This window comes from Ahaetulla prasina, chromosome 1 (assembly GCF_028640845.1).
Source record: "Ahaetulla prasina isolate Xishuangbanna chromosome 1, ASM2864084v1, whole genome shotgun sequence".
NCBI classification, from domain to species: Eukaryota; Metazoa; Chordata; class Lepidosauria; order Squamata; family Colubridae; genus Ahaetulla; species Ahaetulla prasina.
Genome location: NC_080539.1, coordinates 2707819 through 2724691, shown reverse-complemented (window position 1 = coordinate 2724691; position 16873 = coordinate 2707819). Strand labels below are relative to the sequence as shown.

The window sequence follows — 16873 nt, the reverse complement described above, 5'->3', positions numbered from 1 at the left end:
CTTCTTCTTCTTCTTCTTCTTCTTCTTCTTCTTCTTCTTCTTCTTCTTCTTCTTCTTCTTCTTCTTCTTCTTCTTCTTCTTCTTCTTCTTCTTCTTCTTCTTCTTCTTCTTCTTCTCCTCCTCCTCCCCCTTCTCCTCCCTCCTTTTTCTTGTCCATTTTTCTTCCTTCTCTTCTTCTCCTCCCTTCTTTCCTTTCCTCCCTTCTTCCACCTCATTTTCTTTCTTCCTTCTCTTCCTCTTTATCTCAATCTTTTCCTCCCTTCCTTCTCTCTTCCTCCTCTCTTCCTCCTCTCTTCCTCCTCTCTTCCTCCTCCTCCTCCTCCTCCTCCTCCTCCTCCTCCTCCTCCTCCTCCTCCTCCTCCTCCTCCTCCTCCTCCTCCTTTCCACCCAGCTCAGAGAGCCCCAAGGACTGCCACCCAATAAATAATAATAAATATTATTATATCAGGGTAGCCTCAACTGCCGGATGGGCGGCAAATAAATTTGACAGATTAATAGATAAATACAGAAGGTGCTAATTTTCCGATCTAATTTTGTCTTCACGCATGTGGGGCATTTCTTTCTTTTGGAGCTTGAATGAGCTGCACCCCCCACCCAGGAGGGCTTCTGAGACCCCTTCCCTTCTCCCAATGCGCTTCTTCCTTCCTTCCTTCCTTCCTTCCTCCCAGGGTGGGGCCTACGTGGTGAAGCTCTTCGAAGAATACGCCACGGGGCCGGCTGTGATAGCTGTGGTGTTTCTGGAATCCATCGCCGTGGCTTGGTTCTATGGTGAGCTCCCATCTGCGCGTCGTGGTGGGGGACGATGGGTTGGGAAGGATGGCTTCTTCCTTGGGGAGCAACCAATGGGTGGCAGGGCCCTGGCGCGCCCCCCCCCCCACCACACCTCTCACCACCCAGAAGGTGAAGGACCCGATGAAGGTCTAGATGTGGTGGGCTTCCATAAGGACAAGGAACTCAGGAGATCCCTGCAATTTGCCACCAGACTCCACATTTTGGGCTTAGACAATTTAGAAGTACACCGACTTCAATCTGACCTAAGCATAGCCCATAAAATTATCTACCTGTCAATGACTACTTCAGCTTCAACCACAACAATACACGAGCACACAATAGATACAAACTCAAGGTCAACCGCTCCAAACTCGATTGCAGAAACTACGACTTCAGCAACAGAGGGGTCAATGCCTGGAATGCTCTACTTGACTCTGTGGTTACTTCCCCAAACCCCCAAAAATTTGAGCTTAAACTGTCCACGGCTGACCTCACCTCATTCCTAAGAGGTCTGTAAGGGGCGTGCATAAGTACACCTGCGTGCCTACCGTCCCTGTCCTAATATTCCTTTTTTACTTACTCTTTTCATGTATCCAAATTACGTTTATACTTTTACCTGTTATCTTATATATGACTGACAAAAATAAAATAAAATAAATAAATTTGGAAGCCGGCTTCTTCTCACTGCTCATGCAGGCCTTAGGGTTGAGTTTTCTCTCTCTCTCTCTCTCTCACACACACACACACACAAACACACACACCCGACTTCATTGCAATTCCTCCCTCCCCCTCCCCACCCCCCGGAGTTTCAGGTTGCAAATACCTTGGGAGGCCCAAGGAGAAGGAAGGACACGGGAGCTGCGATGTTCCTTGGCTCCTCGGGGGGTTGAACTGGCCTGACCCAAAAGCTGTCCTTTGCATGCGCTTCGGCCGGGTGGCGTCGGCCGTCATTCCTTCCCTTGTGTCCCTCTGCAGGAGTCACCCAGTTTTGCAGCGAAGTGAAGGAGATGCTGGGCTTCGCCCCTGGCTGGTTCTGGAGGATCTGTTGGGTGGTCATCAGCCCTGCTTTCATCCTGGTGAGTAGGATCCAGAAAGTCACCTGGCTCAGAGAGCATCAAGGACCCACAGTCCTCTCCCTCCTCCTCCTCCTCCTCCTCCTCCTCTTGCTCCTTTTCCTCCTCCTCTCCACAACTCCCCTTCTAGCACTGATGATGTTTCCTAGTTGGGTCATGAAATGTCTGTAAGAAAACCACAAAGCTCAGAGAGCACCCAGGACCTCACAGTCAGCCCCCCTTCTCCTCCTCCTCCCCTTCCTTCCTTCCTTCCTTCCTTCCTTCCTTCCTTCCTTCCTTCCTTCCTTCCTTCCTTCCTTCCTTCCTTCCTTCTAGCACTGATGATGCTACCTAGCTGGGTCATGAAACGTCTGTAAGAAAACCACAAAGCTCAGAGAGCACCCAGGACCTCACAGTCAGCCCCCCTTCTCCTCCTCCTCCCCTTCCTTCCTTCCTTCCTTCCTTCCTTCCTTCCTTCCTTCCTTCCTTCCTTCTTTCCTTCCTTCCTTCCTTCCTTCCTTCCTTCTAGCACTGATGATGCTACCTAGCTGGGTCATGAAACATCTGCAAGAAAACCACCAACCTCAGAGAGCACCCAGGACCTCACAGTCAGCCCCCCTTCTCCTCCTCCTCCCCTTCCTTCCTTCCTTCCTTCCTTCCTTCTTTCCTTCCTTCCTTCCTTCCTTCCTTCTAGCACTGATGATGCTACCTAGCTGGGTCATGAAACATCTGCAAGAAAACCACCAACCTCAGAGAGCACCCAGGACCTCACAGTCAGCCCCCCTTCTCCTCCTCCTCCACTTCCTTCCCTCCTTCCTTCCTTCCTTCCTTCCTTCCTTCCTTCCTTCCTTCCTTCCTTCCTTCTTTCCTTCCTTCCTTCCTTCCTTCCAGCACTGATGATGCTACCTAGCTGGGTCATGAAACATCTGCAAGAAAACCACCAACCTCAGAGAGCACCCAGGACCTCACAGTCAGCCCCCCTTCTCCTCCTCCTCCCCTTCCTTCCTTCCTTCCTTCCTTCCTTTCTTCCTTCCTTCCTTCCTTCTTTCCTTCCTTCCTTCCTTCCTTCCTTCTAGCACTGATGATGCTACCTAGCTGGGTCATGAAACATCTGCAGAAAACCACCAACCTCAGAGAGCACCCAGGACCTCACAGTCAGCCCCCTTCTCCTCCTCCTCCCTTCCTTCCTTCCTTCCTTCCTTCCTTCCTCCTCCTTCCTTCCTTCCTTCCTTCCAGCACTGATGATGCTACCTAGCTGGGTCATGAAACATCTACAAGAAAACCACCAACCTCAGAGAGCACCCAGGACCTCACAGTCAGCCCCCCTTCTCCTCCTCCTCCTCCTCCCCTTCCTTCCTTCCTTCCTTCCTTCCTTCCTTCCTTCCTTCCTTCCTTCCTTCCTTCCTTCCTTCCTTCCTTCCTTCCTTCCTTCTAGCACTGATGATGCTACCTAGCTGGGTCATGAAACATCTGCAAGAAAACCACCAACCTCAGAGAGCACCCAGGACCTCACAGTCAGCCCCCCTTCTCCTCCTCCTCCTCCCCTTCCTTCCTTCCTTCCTTCCTTCCTTCCTTCCTTCCTTCCTTCCTTCCTTCCTTCCTTCTAGCACTGATGATGCTACCTAGCTGGATCACGAAACGTCTGCAAGAAAACCACCAAGCTCAGAGAGTATCAAGGACCTCACAGTCAGCCCCCCTTCTCCTCCTCCTCCCCTTCCTTCCTTCCTTCCTTCCTTCCTTCCTTCCTTCCTTCCTTCCTTCCTTCCTTCCTTCCTTCCTTCCTTCCTTCCTTCTTTCCTTCCTTCCTTCTAGCACTGATGATGCTACCTAGCTGGATCACGAAACGTCTGCAAGAAAACCACCAAGCTCAGAGAGTATCAAGGACCTCACAGTCAGCCTCCCTTCTCCTCCTCCTCCCCTTCCTTCCTTCCTTCCTTCCAGCACTGATGATGCTACCTAGCTGGATCACGAAACGTCTGCAAGAAAACCACCAAGCTCAGAGAGTATCAAGGACCACAAGGTTCAACCCTGAGCTACAAATATTCTCTTTTATTGGAATAGGAAAAACACACTGCAAACCATAAAGTATAGATGGGGAAAAACCTCCTCTTCCATGTAAATCAAGGTGGTCTCCACAAAGGTGTTGATGGGAGCTCCCTCTGTTTTTATCTGAAATGCCCCCAACCGGTTGGAGCCCCCATCCCACTGCTAGGATCACCCTCCTGTTCTGAGCCCATCCTGCAGACATCCACAGGCATATTTTTCTTCTCTCCCTCCCTCCCTCCCTCTCTCGCTCTCTCTTTCCAGCCGTACATTATTCTTCTATTTCACATCCTTTGGGTTGCTTTGACAGAGCCGTTTCCATCCTCGCTAAACAAAGGCTTAACTCCCTGTTCCAAAATTAGCTTTTTTTTTTTAAAGTGCCGTCAACATTAGGCACGGGACACCAGAAAGTTGTAAGGGTTATGGACGGCCAACATTTCCTAGGTCTGCCCAGGAGAAAACAACCTTTGCTGGCATGATGGATTGTCTGTTTAGCAAAGCTAAAAACTTTATGGCTAAGAATAAAAGGGCTACACGATCAGGTGGGATCACGTCAGGCCCTCCAGCTAGTAACACACACACACACACACACACACAAACACACACACACACTTGCTCACCCTCCCCGGCGAGCTTTTTATGAGCCTGGGGGGGGGGAAATGAAATAAAAAGCAATAATCTGGCAAACTGCGATTGCTTGGTTGTTGAGGACAGTGCAAATAGGAACACAAGAGGGGCTTTTGTGTGTATGTGTGTGTGTGTGTTGCCATGGAGGTCACAAACTAATTTTTAATTTCTGGGCAGTTGAGTCAGGAGTGAGACAGTCTCGCCTGCCGTTTCAGCTGTTTGTTTTTCCTTTTACTGACGAAGATAGCGAAGGGAAGGTGGGAGGTTATTTACTCCTCCAATTTACGAGGATACTTTCGGTCTTGTAAATACCGAATACTTTTGAGTGCTGGCTTTTTTTTTTTTTTTTTAGTTTTAAGAGGCAAACAACCACAAGGGCTAAAAATCCACAGCCTTGCCGGCAAAGAGAATGTTTTTTTAAAAAAAATAGGAAAGGAAGGTGCTTTTTCAAAGCGAATGGGGTTTGCAAGGAGCGGGAAGGGGATTCCATAGGGGCCAGGTTTTTTTTTTTATTATTATTTGCATTTATATCCCGCCCTTCTCCGAAGACTCAGGGCGGCTTACATTATGTTAAGCAATAGTCTTCATCCATTTGTATATTATATACAAAGTCAACTTTTATTGCCCCCAACAATCTGGGTCCTCATTTTACCTACCTGATAAAGGATGGAAGGCTGAGTCGACCTTGGGCCTGGTGGGGCTTGAACCTGCAGTAATTGCAAGCAGCTGTGTTAATAACAGACTGTCTTAGTCTGTTGAGCCACCAGTTTGCAGGATCTCTGTAGTGTTCCGCCGCTGGATGGAGTCTGGAGTTGAGGATGGGTTTGGTGAAGATCAGACAGCCGTAGGAAGCCAACCGTGAGAATAAAAGTTGGGATGGAGCTACAGGAAGGGGCTTCCTGAAGATGGCATCACTCAAGCCTATCTAAACACGCCGAGAGGTTGGCGGAAAAAAAGTCCCATTTGTGGTCTTCTTCTTCTGGACCTGCGGCCCTGATGCCCCCTGGCTGAGATCCCACCATCCAACTGGAGGGCTGGGCTGGTGCTCCTCAGTCTCTTCTTGTGGGCCCTGAGGTCTCTACCCCACTGACCAGGTCTGAGAGGTCCAGACTGACCACTGGTGGTGAGTCTGGACCTTCGGTCTTTGGGTTCTGCTCCACTGACCAGGTCTGAGAGGTCTAGACTGACCACTGGTGGTGAGTCTGGACCTTCGGTCTTTGGGTTCTGCTCCACTGACCAGGTCTGGGAGGTCCAGACTGACCAGTGGTGGTGAGTCTGGACCTTCAGCCTTCGGGTCCTGCCCCACCAGCTAAGAAATTGGGGTCTTTTCCAGTTCATCCTCTGCAGCTTCGTAGCCAGCCCTCCGGAGATCCGCCTCTTTGACTACAGTTACCCCTACTGGACCATGGTGCTGGGCTATTGCATTGGGACTTCCTCCTTCATCTGCATCCCTGCCTACATGATTTATCGGTTGGCAAGGACTCCCGGGACGTTGAAAGAGGTAGGCTGGGCCTGTGGGGGAGGGGGCAGGTGAAGGAATTGCAGGAGGAAGACAAAGGCTGAGCTTGTCCATCAACAGAGGAAGCTACCTGAGATGGAATACTCCATTCTGGTACTTCTCCATCTGGGCAAATTGAAGAGGGGTGGACTTCCTCTCCCAGAATCCCCCAGCCACCATGCTTTAAGAGGGGAGGACTTCCACTCCCAGAATCCCCCAGCCAGTCTGCTTTAAGAGGGGTGGGCTTCCACTCCCAGAATCCCCCAGCCAGCCTGCTTTAAGAGGGGTGGGCTTCCACTCCCAGAATCCCCCAGTCTGCTTTAAGAGGGGTGGGCTTCCACTCCCAGAATCCCCCAGCCAGTCTGCTTTAAGAGGGGTGGGCTTCCACTCCCAGAATCCCCCAGCCAGCCTGCTTTAAGAGGGGTGGACTTCCACTCCCAGAATCCCCCAGCCAGCAATGCTTTAAGAGGGGAGGACTTCCACTCCCAGAATCCCCCAGCCAGCCTGCTTTAAGAGGAGTGGACTTCCACTCCCAGAATCCCCCAGCCATCCATGCTTTAAGAGGGGTGGGCTTCCACTCCCAGAATCCCCCAACCAGCCTGCTTTAAGGGGGAAGGACTTCCACTCCCAGAATCCCCCAACCAGCCTGCTTTAAGAGGGATGGACTTCCACTCCCAGAATCCCCCAGCCAGCCTGCTTTAAGAGGGGAGGACTTCCACTCCCAGAATCCCCCAGTGTCTGAAGCCCCCTCCCATGCCTCCATGGGGAGGAACTTGGGGGGGGCTCCTGTCCACCTCTGGGGTCCCTTTGAGGCCAGTGATGGTCACTTTCTCTCTCTCTCTGTCTCTCTCACTGCCGTTGTGTTTGTCTCCTCCGCAGCGTCTCCTGAAGAGCATCACCCCCGAAACGTCCACGGAGGTTCCCTTCGACGGGATCCACATGAATGCGGCTTAGGCTGCTCCCCCCCCCCCGCCCACATTTTGGATGGAGGGGGAGAAAAGGAGAGGCGAGGTAAAGGGGCCGAATCCTGCCTCCCGTTTGCTTTCCAAAGCTCTATTCCAAAGACGGGAATGTCCAGGAGGACCAAGGAAGAGCTACGAGCGATTCCAGAGAAAACACACACACACGGGCAGGCAGGGGGGAGCCCGCGTTTGGTCCCCGGGCTCTTCCGAATGGCCGTGACTTTCTTTTTTGAACACTTGAGTGCAAGTGAAAATACGCGTCCCCTGGACTCGGAGTTGTCTGAATGCATGTGTGGTTTTTCCCTCCGGCCTTCGTCGGGCCTCTGTGCAAGTTAAGAGTGTCTACTTTAAGAGCCATCTCTGTGCAAACCTCGTCCGTTGTGTGAGTCCCCTTTTGTGATAAACCCTCTGTTGTGTGGTTGCAAAGAAATCTCAGGGTTTTTTCCCCCCCACCACCTAGGTGGGGGGGAAAAACCGACCCCCAAAAACAAAACAGAAAGCAGGAAACGGTCCATCCAGGTTTGTTCATCGTGATCTTAGCTTAATCCTAGCCAAAGGCCAGCTCGAACCCTACACGAGAGAGCTTAGGGCAGGCTGAGTTTAAAAAGGCCACCTGGCCAAAACTTCTGGAAAATGAAGGTGTGGGGGGGGGATTAAAATCCCCGCAGCTGGAAAACTAGCATTGCATGGAGCTCCAAAGAGACAAGCCCTCCTTGAGAAAACCATGTGTGTGTGTGTGTGTATATGTGTGTGTTTGTATGTATGCGTGGCTTGGTGTGGTTTTCCTGAACCGAAGGGGTGTGTGGATCCCACATCTGAAAGCGGTCCAGTCTAAGCTAGGCTGGCTCAGGAGAGCCTAAGTAGGGGGTTGGACTAGAAGACCTCCAAGGTCCCTTCCAACTCTTGTTAATTCTATTCTTATTATGGAATCCTCCTTATTCTAGACTTTTTATGTTGAAGAGTTGGTTGTAATTGAATTGCAGGCTCACATCTCCCACTCCGTGTGTGTCCCCCCCCACATCTGAAGAAGGTGAGGAGGTAGGAAGTGCTCAATGAACAGTAGCCAGATGTTCTCTCCCCAGCTGGATCTAGTTCCCTCTGCCCACAAAACGCAGGCTCCAGTAGACCCCTGAAATTATATATGTACTTCGGGGTCCTTGGTGTGCTCTGAGGTCAGCGGTTTTCTTGCAGGCGTTTCATCACCATACTGGGAAAGATCATCAGTGCTTAGAAGAGAGTGGGGCATTGCTCACTCTAAGCCTTGCAAAGAGCACACTGATGATGTTACCTAGTTCGGTAATGAGATGTCTGCAAGGAAACAAGCTCAGGGAACACAAAGGACCCCACAGGCCTCCTCCTCCTCCTCCTGTCCACAAACCCCACACCCTTCTAGCACTGATGATGTTCCCTGGTTGGGTCATGAAACGTCTGCCAGAAAACCACCAAGCTCCGAGAGCACCAAGGACCCCACAGTCATTCTCTTCCTCTTCCTTCTTCTCCTCTCCACAAACCCCTTGTTGTGACTCCAGCCCCCGAACCTGGCCCCATGCCGGAAAGTGACTCCGAGAGTGAGGGGGAAGGGCCAATAAGGCTTACCTCGGGAGCACCGATTCCTTTGGCTCGGCTCCAGGAGCCAGAACCAGACCAGTCGGAGGACGTAATGAGGCCGTCATCCCCTGATTCCTCCCTTCCCTAGGCTACGCCTTCAGACCCAGCTGATAATAATAATAATCAAGCTTGGCTTGACCCGCGCTTCAGAAGATTAGAGAGGCTGCGTCATCAAAAGGAAGGGTGGGGCAGGAGCCGCACCCCACAGGATATATAAGGAGCTTTGGGACTGCTCTCACTCCACGGGAAGCAAAAGTTTAGCTGAACCATTTCAAAAAGAGCTGAAAGTCTTGCTACGTGAGTCATTTGTTTGAACTTCGGCAGGCAGCTGCGATTTCTCTGCCAGGACTGATGAGAGCCGTGAATCCACTGGCTGAAAGCCAGTTCGTGGGTCTGAAGTGGGGAAGGAGACAGAACACCCCTCTTTTTAGCATTGATGATGATACCTAGTAGGGTCATGAAACATCTGCAAGAAAACCACCCAAGGACCCCACAGTTCGTCCCTGAGCTACTAACGGTCTCTACTATCGGTATACTACATGGATGATCCAGGCCCCGAGCCAGCCTCTTCTTGCTAGAGGCCTCTTTCCCTGCAGGGAAGCCGTACCAGAGGAAAGGACAAGTGTGCCCTTCTTTCCCCATGTGCAAAGTGGGTGTGGGTTTCTACTAGGAGCTTTCACGATCCATCCAACTCTCGTTGTGCCTGCTGTGAAATATCCCCTTTGCAGGCTGGCGCGAAAAGTCTCCTCTTGATCAAATGAGGTGCCTTTTTTAAAAAAAAAAAAAATGAGGGTTAAACTATAAACTGATGGAACCACGTGTAAGGTGTGTGTGTGTGTATAAAATAATTCTGCAAAACAAAGTGGGGGAACCGCTCCGTCACCTGGACTAGACGAAAACCACCGGACAAGCGTGATTTATGATGTTTTTGAACATGCTCACCTGTGGGATCCTTCAACGTCTCCAAGAAAATAGCCTGCAAATCGATCTGTTGATCCGGAAGGAGAATTTGCTGCTTCTGGGTCAGTGGATCACTGCAGAAAAAGTTTAGGTTAGGTTTGTCCAATCTTGGCGCTTTTAAGACCTGTGGACTTTAACTCCACAGTTAAAGTCCACAGGTCTTAAAAGCGGCCAAGATTGGACAAACCTGGTTTACGCCCTTCTCAAAGCCAAAGCTCCCCATTCCGTACAAACCTGGAACTTGTGCGTTGTCGTTTTTTTTTTTTTTTTGTATAGAGAAATTTTAAAAAAACTGGAGTTTTCTTTTACAGAATAGACCAGGAGTCTCCAACCTTGGCAACTTTTAAGCTTGGAGGACTTCAACTTCCTTTGCTGGCTGGGGCATTCTGGGAGTTGAAGTCCACCAAGCTTAAAAGTTGCCAAGGTTGGAGACCCCTGGAATAGACCACCTTATCTTGTGATCTTTAGGTTGCTGCTTTTCTGGACTGTGCCACGTGGAGTGTGTTGTTTTGTTTTGTGTTTCGCAAAGTCAAGTGTTGTAATAAAAGTTAAGTGTGTGACAATAAAATGGAAGTTGTACCCCTTCTGCCTTTCTGGTGACAAATGATTGATTAAAATTCATTTTAGAATTTAGGAGAACAAGCTGGTTGCTTAACGCGTTTTAATCGTTTTAAATATTGGAAACACTTTTTTAAAAAATGTATAATCGCTTTATCCAATGTTTAAACAAAAACGATAAAGAGCGAAGAGAGACTACAGGTAGTCCTCGACTTACGACCAAAGTTGAGCCCAAAATTTTGGTCGCTCAGTGAGACGGTTGAGTTTTGCCTCATCTTACGTTTCTTGCCACAGTTCTTACGCGAGTCACTGCAGTCGTTAAAAATTAGTAACATGGTTCTTAAATGAATCTGTCTTCCCCACTGAAGTTGCTTGTCAGGCAGCAAAGGATAATCACGTGACCCAGGAGCATTGCAACCGTCGTAGGTACATGCCAGTTTCTAAGCAATTTCGATCATGTGACCGGAGAGATGCCGGTAAAGATGAAAAACGGTCGTAAGTCACCTTTGCCCAGCGCCATTGTAACTTCAAATGGTCATTAAATGAATGTATATAAGTCAAGGACTGCCTGTACGCTGCGGAAACCACATTTTCAGAGCTACCGTAGCAACATTCGGGCGAGGCACACAATTCGAAAAGCAGCCAATCGGATTCTCCCCGGATCGCTCCACTGCACGATGTCGCTGGAGAAAGACGGATTGTGCACGCAATGGGTTCCTCCGAACCCCCAGGGTTAAGTGGGTGCCTTAACAGTTGTGGAAGATCCATTCAAGCTCAGAAGGGACCCTCCCTAGTTTCATGGGCTGCATAGGTGGGGGTGGGAGAGAAGGTTTCTACCTGGCACTTGCTAATCGGTAGAAGAGAATATTCGTAGTGCAGGATTCAGCTGGTCACTTCTAACACTGATGAGGTTCCCTAGTTGGGTCATGAAACTTCTGCCAGAAAACCACCAAGCTCAGAGAGCATCAAGGGCCCCACAGTCCTCCTCCTCCTCCTCCTCTTTCTCCTCCATAAAACCTGCTCCCTTCTGTGGCTGATGACGTTCCCTAGTTGGGTCACGAAATGTCTGCAAGAAAACCACCAAGTTCAGCGAACACCAAGGAACCCCACAGTCGTTCTCCTCCTCCTCCTCTCCATAAACCCCACTCCTTTCTAGCACTGATAGTACTCGCTTAACCAGACGTTTTATTGCGGCCGTAAGACAAGGACTGTGTTTCCCCGAAAATAAGACCCTGTCTTATATTTTTTTGAACCCCGAAATAAGCGCTTGGCCTTATTTTTGGGGAGGTCTTATTATTTTGGGGCGTGTGGGGCAAGATGGGGCTCCACAGATTTCCAGCTCTGTGTTTAAATATTTTCAGGGAGAGGCTTATTTTAGCGCATGCACTCAGAAGCCCGACTGGGCTTATTATCAGGGAATGTCTTATTTTTCGGGAAACTGGGTACCTACAATTTCTGCTCGCTTTTATGTTTTTGTTTAAACACCAAATGAAGCTTTAGTAGAAGATTCAGGAAAACCCTCATGGGGTTTAAGACTTTAGAAATCTGGCGAGGGGAATTTCCACCAATTGCAAGGGAGAGAAATCCCCTAAAAATTCTCTTTTAATAAGTTCGCCCACACCATGTGCAAAGTGACAGGAAAGCATCTATTTTGGGAGTTTGCAATATATATATATATAAAAATGGTCCCCGCTGTCTCCATAGCGACCAGAAAATACAACGGCCCCCTCTGAATGGCTTTCCAGGACACAGGATGTAAACACGAGAGACGTTTCACACCAACAAAAAGATCTCTTAAGAAATTTCAACTTCATTCAGGAAGATAAATGCAATATCCTACGTCGAGGGTATTTTCCAACGTCAGACGGCGAGTCAAAAGCGAACTCGCTGCGGATTGAGGACAGGAGGGGTTTAATGCAGTGTTTTCCAACCGTGGCCCCTTTAAGATGCATGGACTTCAGCTCCCAGAATCCCCCAGCTATGCTGGCTGCAGAATTCTGGGAGTTGAAGTCCGTGCATCTTAAAGAATAGAATAGAATAGAGTTTTTATTGGCCAAGTGTGATTGGACACACAAGGAATTTGTCTTTGGTGCATATGCTCTCAGTGTACATAAAAGAAAAGATACGTTCATCAAGGTACAACATTTACAACACAATTGATGATCAATATATCAATGTAAATCATAAGGGGCCACGGTTGTGGATTCTTGGTTTAATGAAACAGAGTGTTCCAAAAAAGAGTTTTTAACAAACTACAACTTGGCATTTTCTTTGGGAAACGTGTGGTGTTTTTTTTCAAAAGTAGCAGTGTTCATGCAAGCCTTTCAGAAAAGGTTGTGAGAAAGTGAGCCGGGAAAGGAATGGAGTTTGGCTGGAAGTGCGTTATAAAAACATGGACACTGCCAAGTTTCTCTTGATAAGACGGAGATAGCAGGATCCTCTTATGGCAGGTTTATAAACTCTTGGCACCAGATCTGGTCCAGAGAAGCTGATACGCAGCAGGAAATTCCCTATTTTATGGCCCGCATTTTTGATTTGGCTCGAAAATGTATTTGCTGACTGTTCACACTTGGCCAACAGAAGGGAGTATTCGGAGTTCAAGGTTGAACTTGGTTCTTGAGCATAGTGGTTTTCTTGCAGACGTTTCATGACCCAACTAGGTAACATCATCAGGGCTAGAAGGGAGGAGTGTTTGCAAAGAGAAAGAGGAGGGGGAGGAGGAGGAGGAGGGGGAGACTTCCTTGGTGTTCTCTGAGCTTGGTTGTTTTCTTGCACACATTTCATTACCAAACTAGGGAGTGGTGCGGTGGCCTAGAGGTGGAGCTCTCGCCTCACAATTGGGAAGTTGTGAGTTCGATCCTAGATAGGGGCAGATATTTCTCTCTTGGGCCACAATGAGGATATATCTGCTGAACAAAACTCCGCATTGGCGACAGGAAGGGCATCCGGCCATTAAAGCACTCTGCTACCTCCATTTAGTTGCCCAGACTCCACCTCGCAAGGGATTATGGGGTCATTAAATGAAGATGGTGAAGATTTCATTACCAAACCAGTGCTGAAAGGGATGGGGGATTTCCTCAAATTCACACTTTAGGATCAGAAATGACAAAGTTGAATTAAGATTTAGCACGGATAAAAAAACAAAACAAAACAAAACTGGAGCCTAAAATAATTATTTTCTTTTGTTTTTCACTTTATTTTGCTGGCTCTAGAAGTCAGAAAACGCTGGACGGAAACGCCTAATCTTTACAACTGCATTTAAAACAAAAACAAAAAACAAAAACAAAAACAAGATTATCCCTGATCTTGTAACATCTGCATGCTTTCCTTCCTCAAATTAGTGGATCTTGAGGAAATGTCTCGGAAGGACTTTCGGCCCAGGCCGAGCCTCAAAAGGCTCTCCAGCCCAGCAGAGTCCCGGTTAAAACGAGACTCTGCTCCCTCCGAGATCCGTTCTGTTGCTTCTCGCATCCAGAACCTTTTGAAATAAATAGCCCGTTCCTTCCCTCCGCTCGAAAGGCGGCCCTGAGATTCCCAACCAAAGTCCCTCCTGCGATCCCACTGGTGTAGCCCCACCTAATCTTCCTCTTTTTCCACATAGGGTTTGGGGCCCACACGAGCCATTTGCCGGGAGAGGTAACGGTCCCGGGCGGACAAAACGGTCTCCTGGTTGCTGCGTTTCGCAAATTTGTTGAGTTTCTCGGCCGGCTTCTCCAGGGTCTCTTTGCTGTCTTCAGAAGCCTTGTGGGTCAATTCGGGGGATTTCTCTGGGCTCCCCCCTTGAGTTTGGGGGTCTTCTTGGGCCATGGACCCCGAGCTGCGTTTCCTCGCGTGTTTCGTTTTCTCGTCTCGGTCTGCATCCCTTCCCCGTCCTTTTTCCCTGTCTCCATCTCGGTCTTTCTCTCTGGCCCGATGTTCCTTCTTGTCTCTTCCTCTCCTCTGGTCTCGCTTCTCTTCCTCCTCCTCTTCCTCCTCCCAGTCCTTCCTCCTGTGCCGGTCCTCTCGGTCTTCTCGCCTCCTATGATGGCCCTCGGTCCGGCTTCGCTCGTCCTTTCCATGTCTTCTCTGGCTATTCCTTTCATCGCGCTGGTGAGCTTCGTCCCTTCGGCGGTCTCGCTTCTCCGCCGGAGGGGAGCGCGGAGGTCTTTCCTCACTGGGAGATCTGGAGTCCCTCGGGTTTTGCTTCGATTGGCGACCACGAAGGTCCCCATCACTTGCCCCGGAAGCCTTCCGCTCACCGTGTCTCTCTGGGACTCCCTCGGCTACCACCTCTTCGCCGTCGCTGGTATCGGATCGCGAGTCACTGTCTGAATCCAGGTTCTCTTCTCCCTTCCCGGGAACATGAGTTCCCGTTTTGTTTTCCAGACTTTGATGGGAGCCTGTTGGCTTCTCGGAGGGGTCTTCTCCTTTGAACCTAAATGTCGTTTTGGAGACAAAATCAACTGCACACATTAATTCTCTATAAATACAAGTAGTCCTCAGTTTACAACAGTTTGCTTAGTGACCAGAGGTACAACCTTTTTTCCCCACTTACCTCCTTTGCTGTATATCTATGGTCACGTGATCAAAATTTGGCAGCTGACTCACATTTATGACGCTTGCCGTGTCGGGTCACGTGAAGGTCCCCTTTTGCGACCTTCTGACCGATGCAGTCCATGGGCAAGCCAGATTCACTTATTTATTTATTATTTATTGATTTGATTTGATTTTTATACCGCCCTTCTCCCAAAGGACTCAGGGCGGTTTACAGCCAACATAAAACCATTTTATAAATAGAATTAAAAAATCTTAAAAATCTTACTTCAATTTGGCCAACCCCATTTAAAACTATAATAAGAAATGATCAAAACCCAATTAAAAATCGTAGTGTATTAGGCCAACAACAGTTAGGATTCACTTAACGAGAGTGGCAAGAAAGTTCGCAAAAGGGGGCCAAAACCCACTTCATGAATGTCACACTTAGCAACAGAAACGTTGGGCTCAACTGGGGTCATAAGTCGAGAATACCCATGAAAGTACATGTATCCTGTTGCAGGCATCACGTTTTAAACAATAGCTGGGATACAGGTAATCCTCTGGGTCAATTTGCAAAGCTTTCACACGCTCTACGCGTACAACCATAACTGAGCCCAAAATTCCTGCTGCTAAGCGAGACAGTTGTTAAATGAGGTTCACCCTATATCATGACCTTTCTTGCAAGATCTGTTAGACCCAACTAGGTAACATCATCAGTGCTAGAAGGGAGTGTGGGGTTTGCTTTCTCTTTTTATACAAGTGGCTTGTCGTTTCCTCCTTGGTGGTTGCTTGTTTGCTGTAGCTCCTGTATGTAAGCAGAGAGCAAACTCCATTCCCTTCCTGCATTGATGAAGTTATTTATCTCTCCTTGGTTAGTTTCTGGTCCTGCCTTCAGTTGATCTGGAAAATAGCTTGACTCCCCCCGCCCATCTTCTTTGGGGCAGTCCCTCAAATATTAGAACACTGCTATCGTGTCACCCTTCGTCCCTCTACATAGCAAAAAAAGCTCTAAGAGTTGTAAACCTAATTTTGCGTAGCTTCTTTTCCAAAAACACTACACTACTAACCAGAGCATATAAAACATTTGCTAGACCAATTCTAGAATACAGCTCACCTGTTTGGAACCCTCACCACATCTCTGACATCAATACAATTGAACGTGTCCAGAAATATTTTACAAGAAGAGTTCTCCATTCCTCTGAAAACAACAAAATACCTTATCCTACCAGACTTGAAATCCTAGGCTTGGAAAACTTGGAACTCCGTCGCCTACGACAAGACCTAAGTTTAACTCACAGAATCATCTATTGCAATGTCCTTCCTGTCAAAGACTACTTCAGCTTTAATTGCAATAATACTAGAGCAACTAATAGATTTAAACTTAATGTCAACCGCTTTAATCTAGATTGCAGAAAATATGACTTCTGTAACAGAATCATCAGTGCTTGGAATACTTTACCTGACTCTGTGGTCTCTTCCCATAATCCTAAAAGTTTTATCCAAAAACTTTCTACTATTGACCTCACCCCATTCCTAAGAGGACCATAAGGGGCGTGCATAAGCGCACAAACGTGCCTACCGTTCCTGTCCTATTGTTTTTTTTCTTTTCTTCTTCCTATATATATGCTTATACCTCCTTATATTTACTCATATATGTGTTTATATACTATATAATCTTTTTGTATGATACCTACATATATTGTTGTGACAAAATAAATAAATAAATAAATAAATAAATAAATAAATAAATAAATTAATTAATTAAACTAGACCGGGGGTTGGCAACCGGTGGCTCCAGAGCTGCATATGGCTCTTTGACCCCTCTCCTACAGCTCCCTGCCGACCCAGTCGCGCGAACTGCTCTCTGCCCCAAGACAGTGGCCCAACCCGGCCGTGGCCGACACCAACCCCGCTAAGACGAGGGATGGCGGGGTGGGAACGGGATCCAGGAGGACGGTATGATGGACAGGCCCGTAGCTGAGAAGCGAACGTGATCCACTGTGGCAGCTTCCCCGAAGATGACCCTCCTCCTCATGCGACCCCCTGGCTGGCTGTTGCGGGGCCGGGAGGGCGCGCACAAGCGAGGATATCCTCCTCAAGCGAGCGGCCGGGCTTGGCTAAAGTGCAGGGAAGGCGCGCAGAGCGGGTGGGTTGACTGGCTGATGGGTGAGCGTCTTTGGCGAGAGTGTTCTGGCTTTCTCTGAGCCTGATCTTTGGGATGGGCGTGCGAGGTTCGGGGGGGCCCAGCCCCCTTTACTCCTCCAGCTAAGAGGTGCCGC

General features: G+C 48.7%; 2 protein-coding genes across 2 annotated transcripts in view; one reads left to right on the top strand and one right to left on the bottom strand.

Moving 5' to 3' along the window:
• SLC6A4 (solute carrier family 6 member 4) overlaps positions 1-9652 on the top strand; it is a 51441-nt gene extending 41789 nt beyond the window's left edge. Inside the window, exons 11-14 of the mRNA XM_058163972.1 lie at positions 669-768; positions 1747-1847; positions 5827-5994; positions 6871-9652. Of these exons, the coding sequence (XP_058019955.1) occupies positions 669-768; positions 1747-1847; positions 5827-5994; positions 6871-6945 (444 nt within the window). The 3' untranslated portion in view covers positions 6946-9652. The remainder of the gene's footprint in view (positions 1-668; positions 769-1746; positions 1848-5826; positions 5995-6870) is intronic.
• A 4753-nt stretch (positions 9653-14405) lies between these two features.
• The window catches only part of NSRP1 (nuclear speckle splicing regulatory protein 1), a 78146-nt gene continuing 75678 nt past the window's right edge, over positions 14406-16873 (bottom strand). The window contains exon 7 of the mRNA XM_058163974.1: positions 14406-14521. Coding sequence (XP_058019957.1) covers positions 14518-14521 — 4 coding nt within the window. The 3' untranslated portion in view covers positions 14406-14517. The remainder of the gene's footprint in view (positions 14522-16873) is intronic.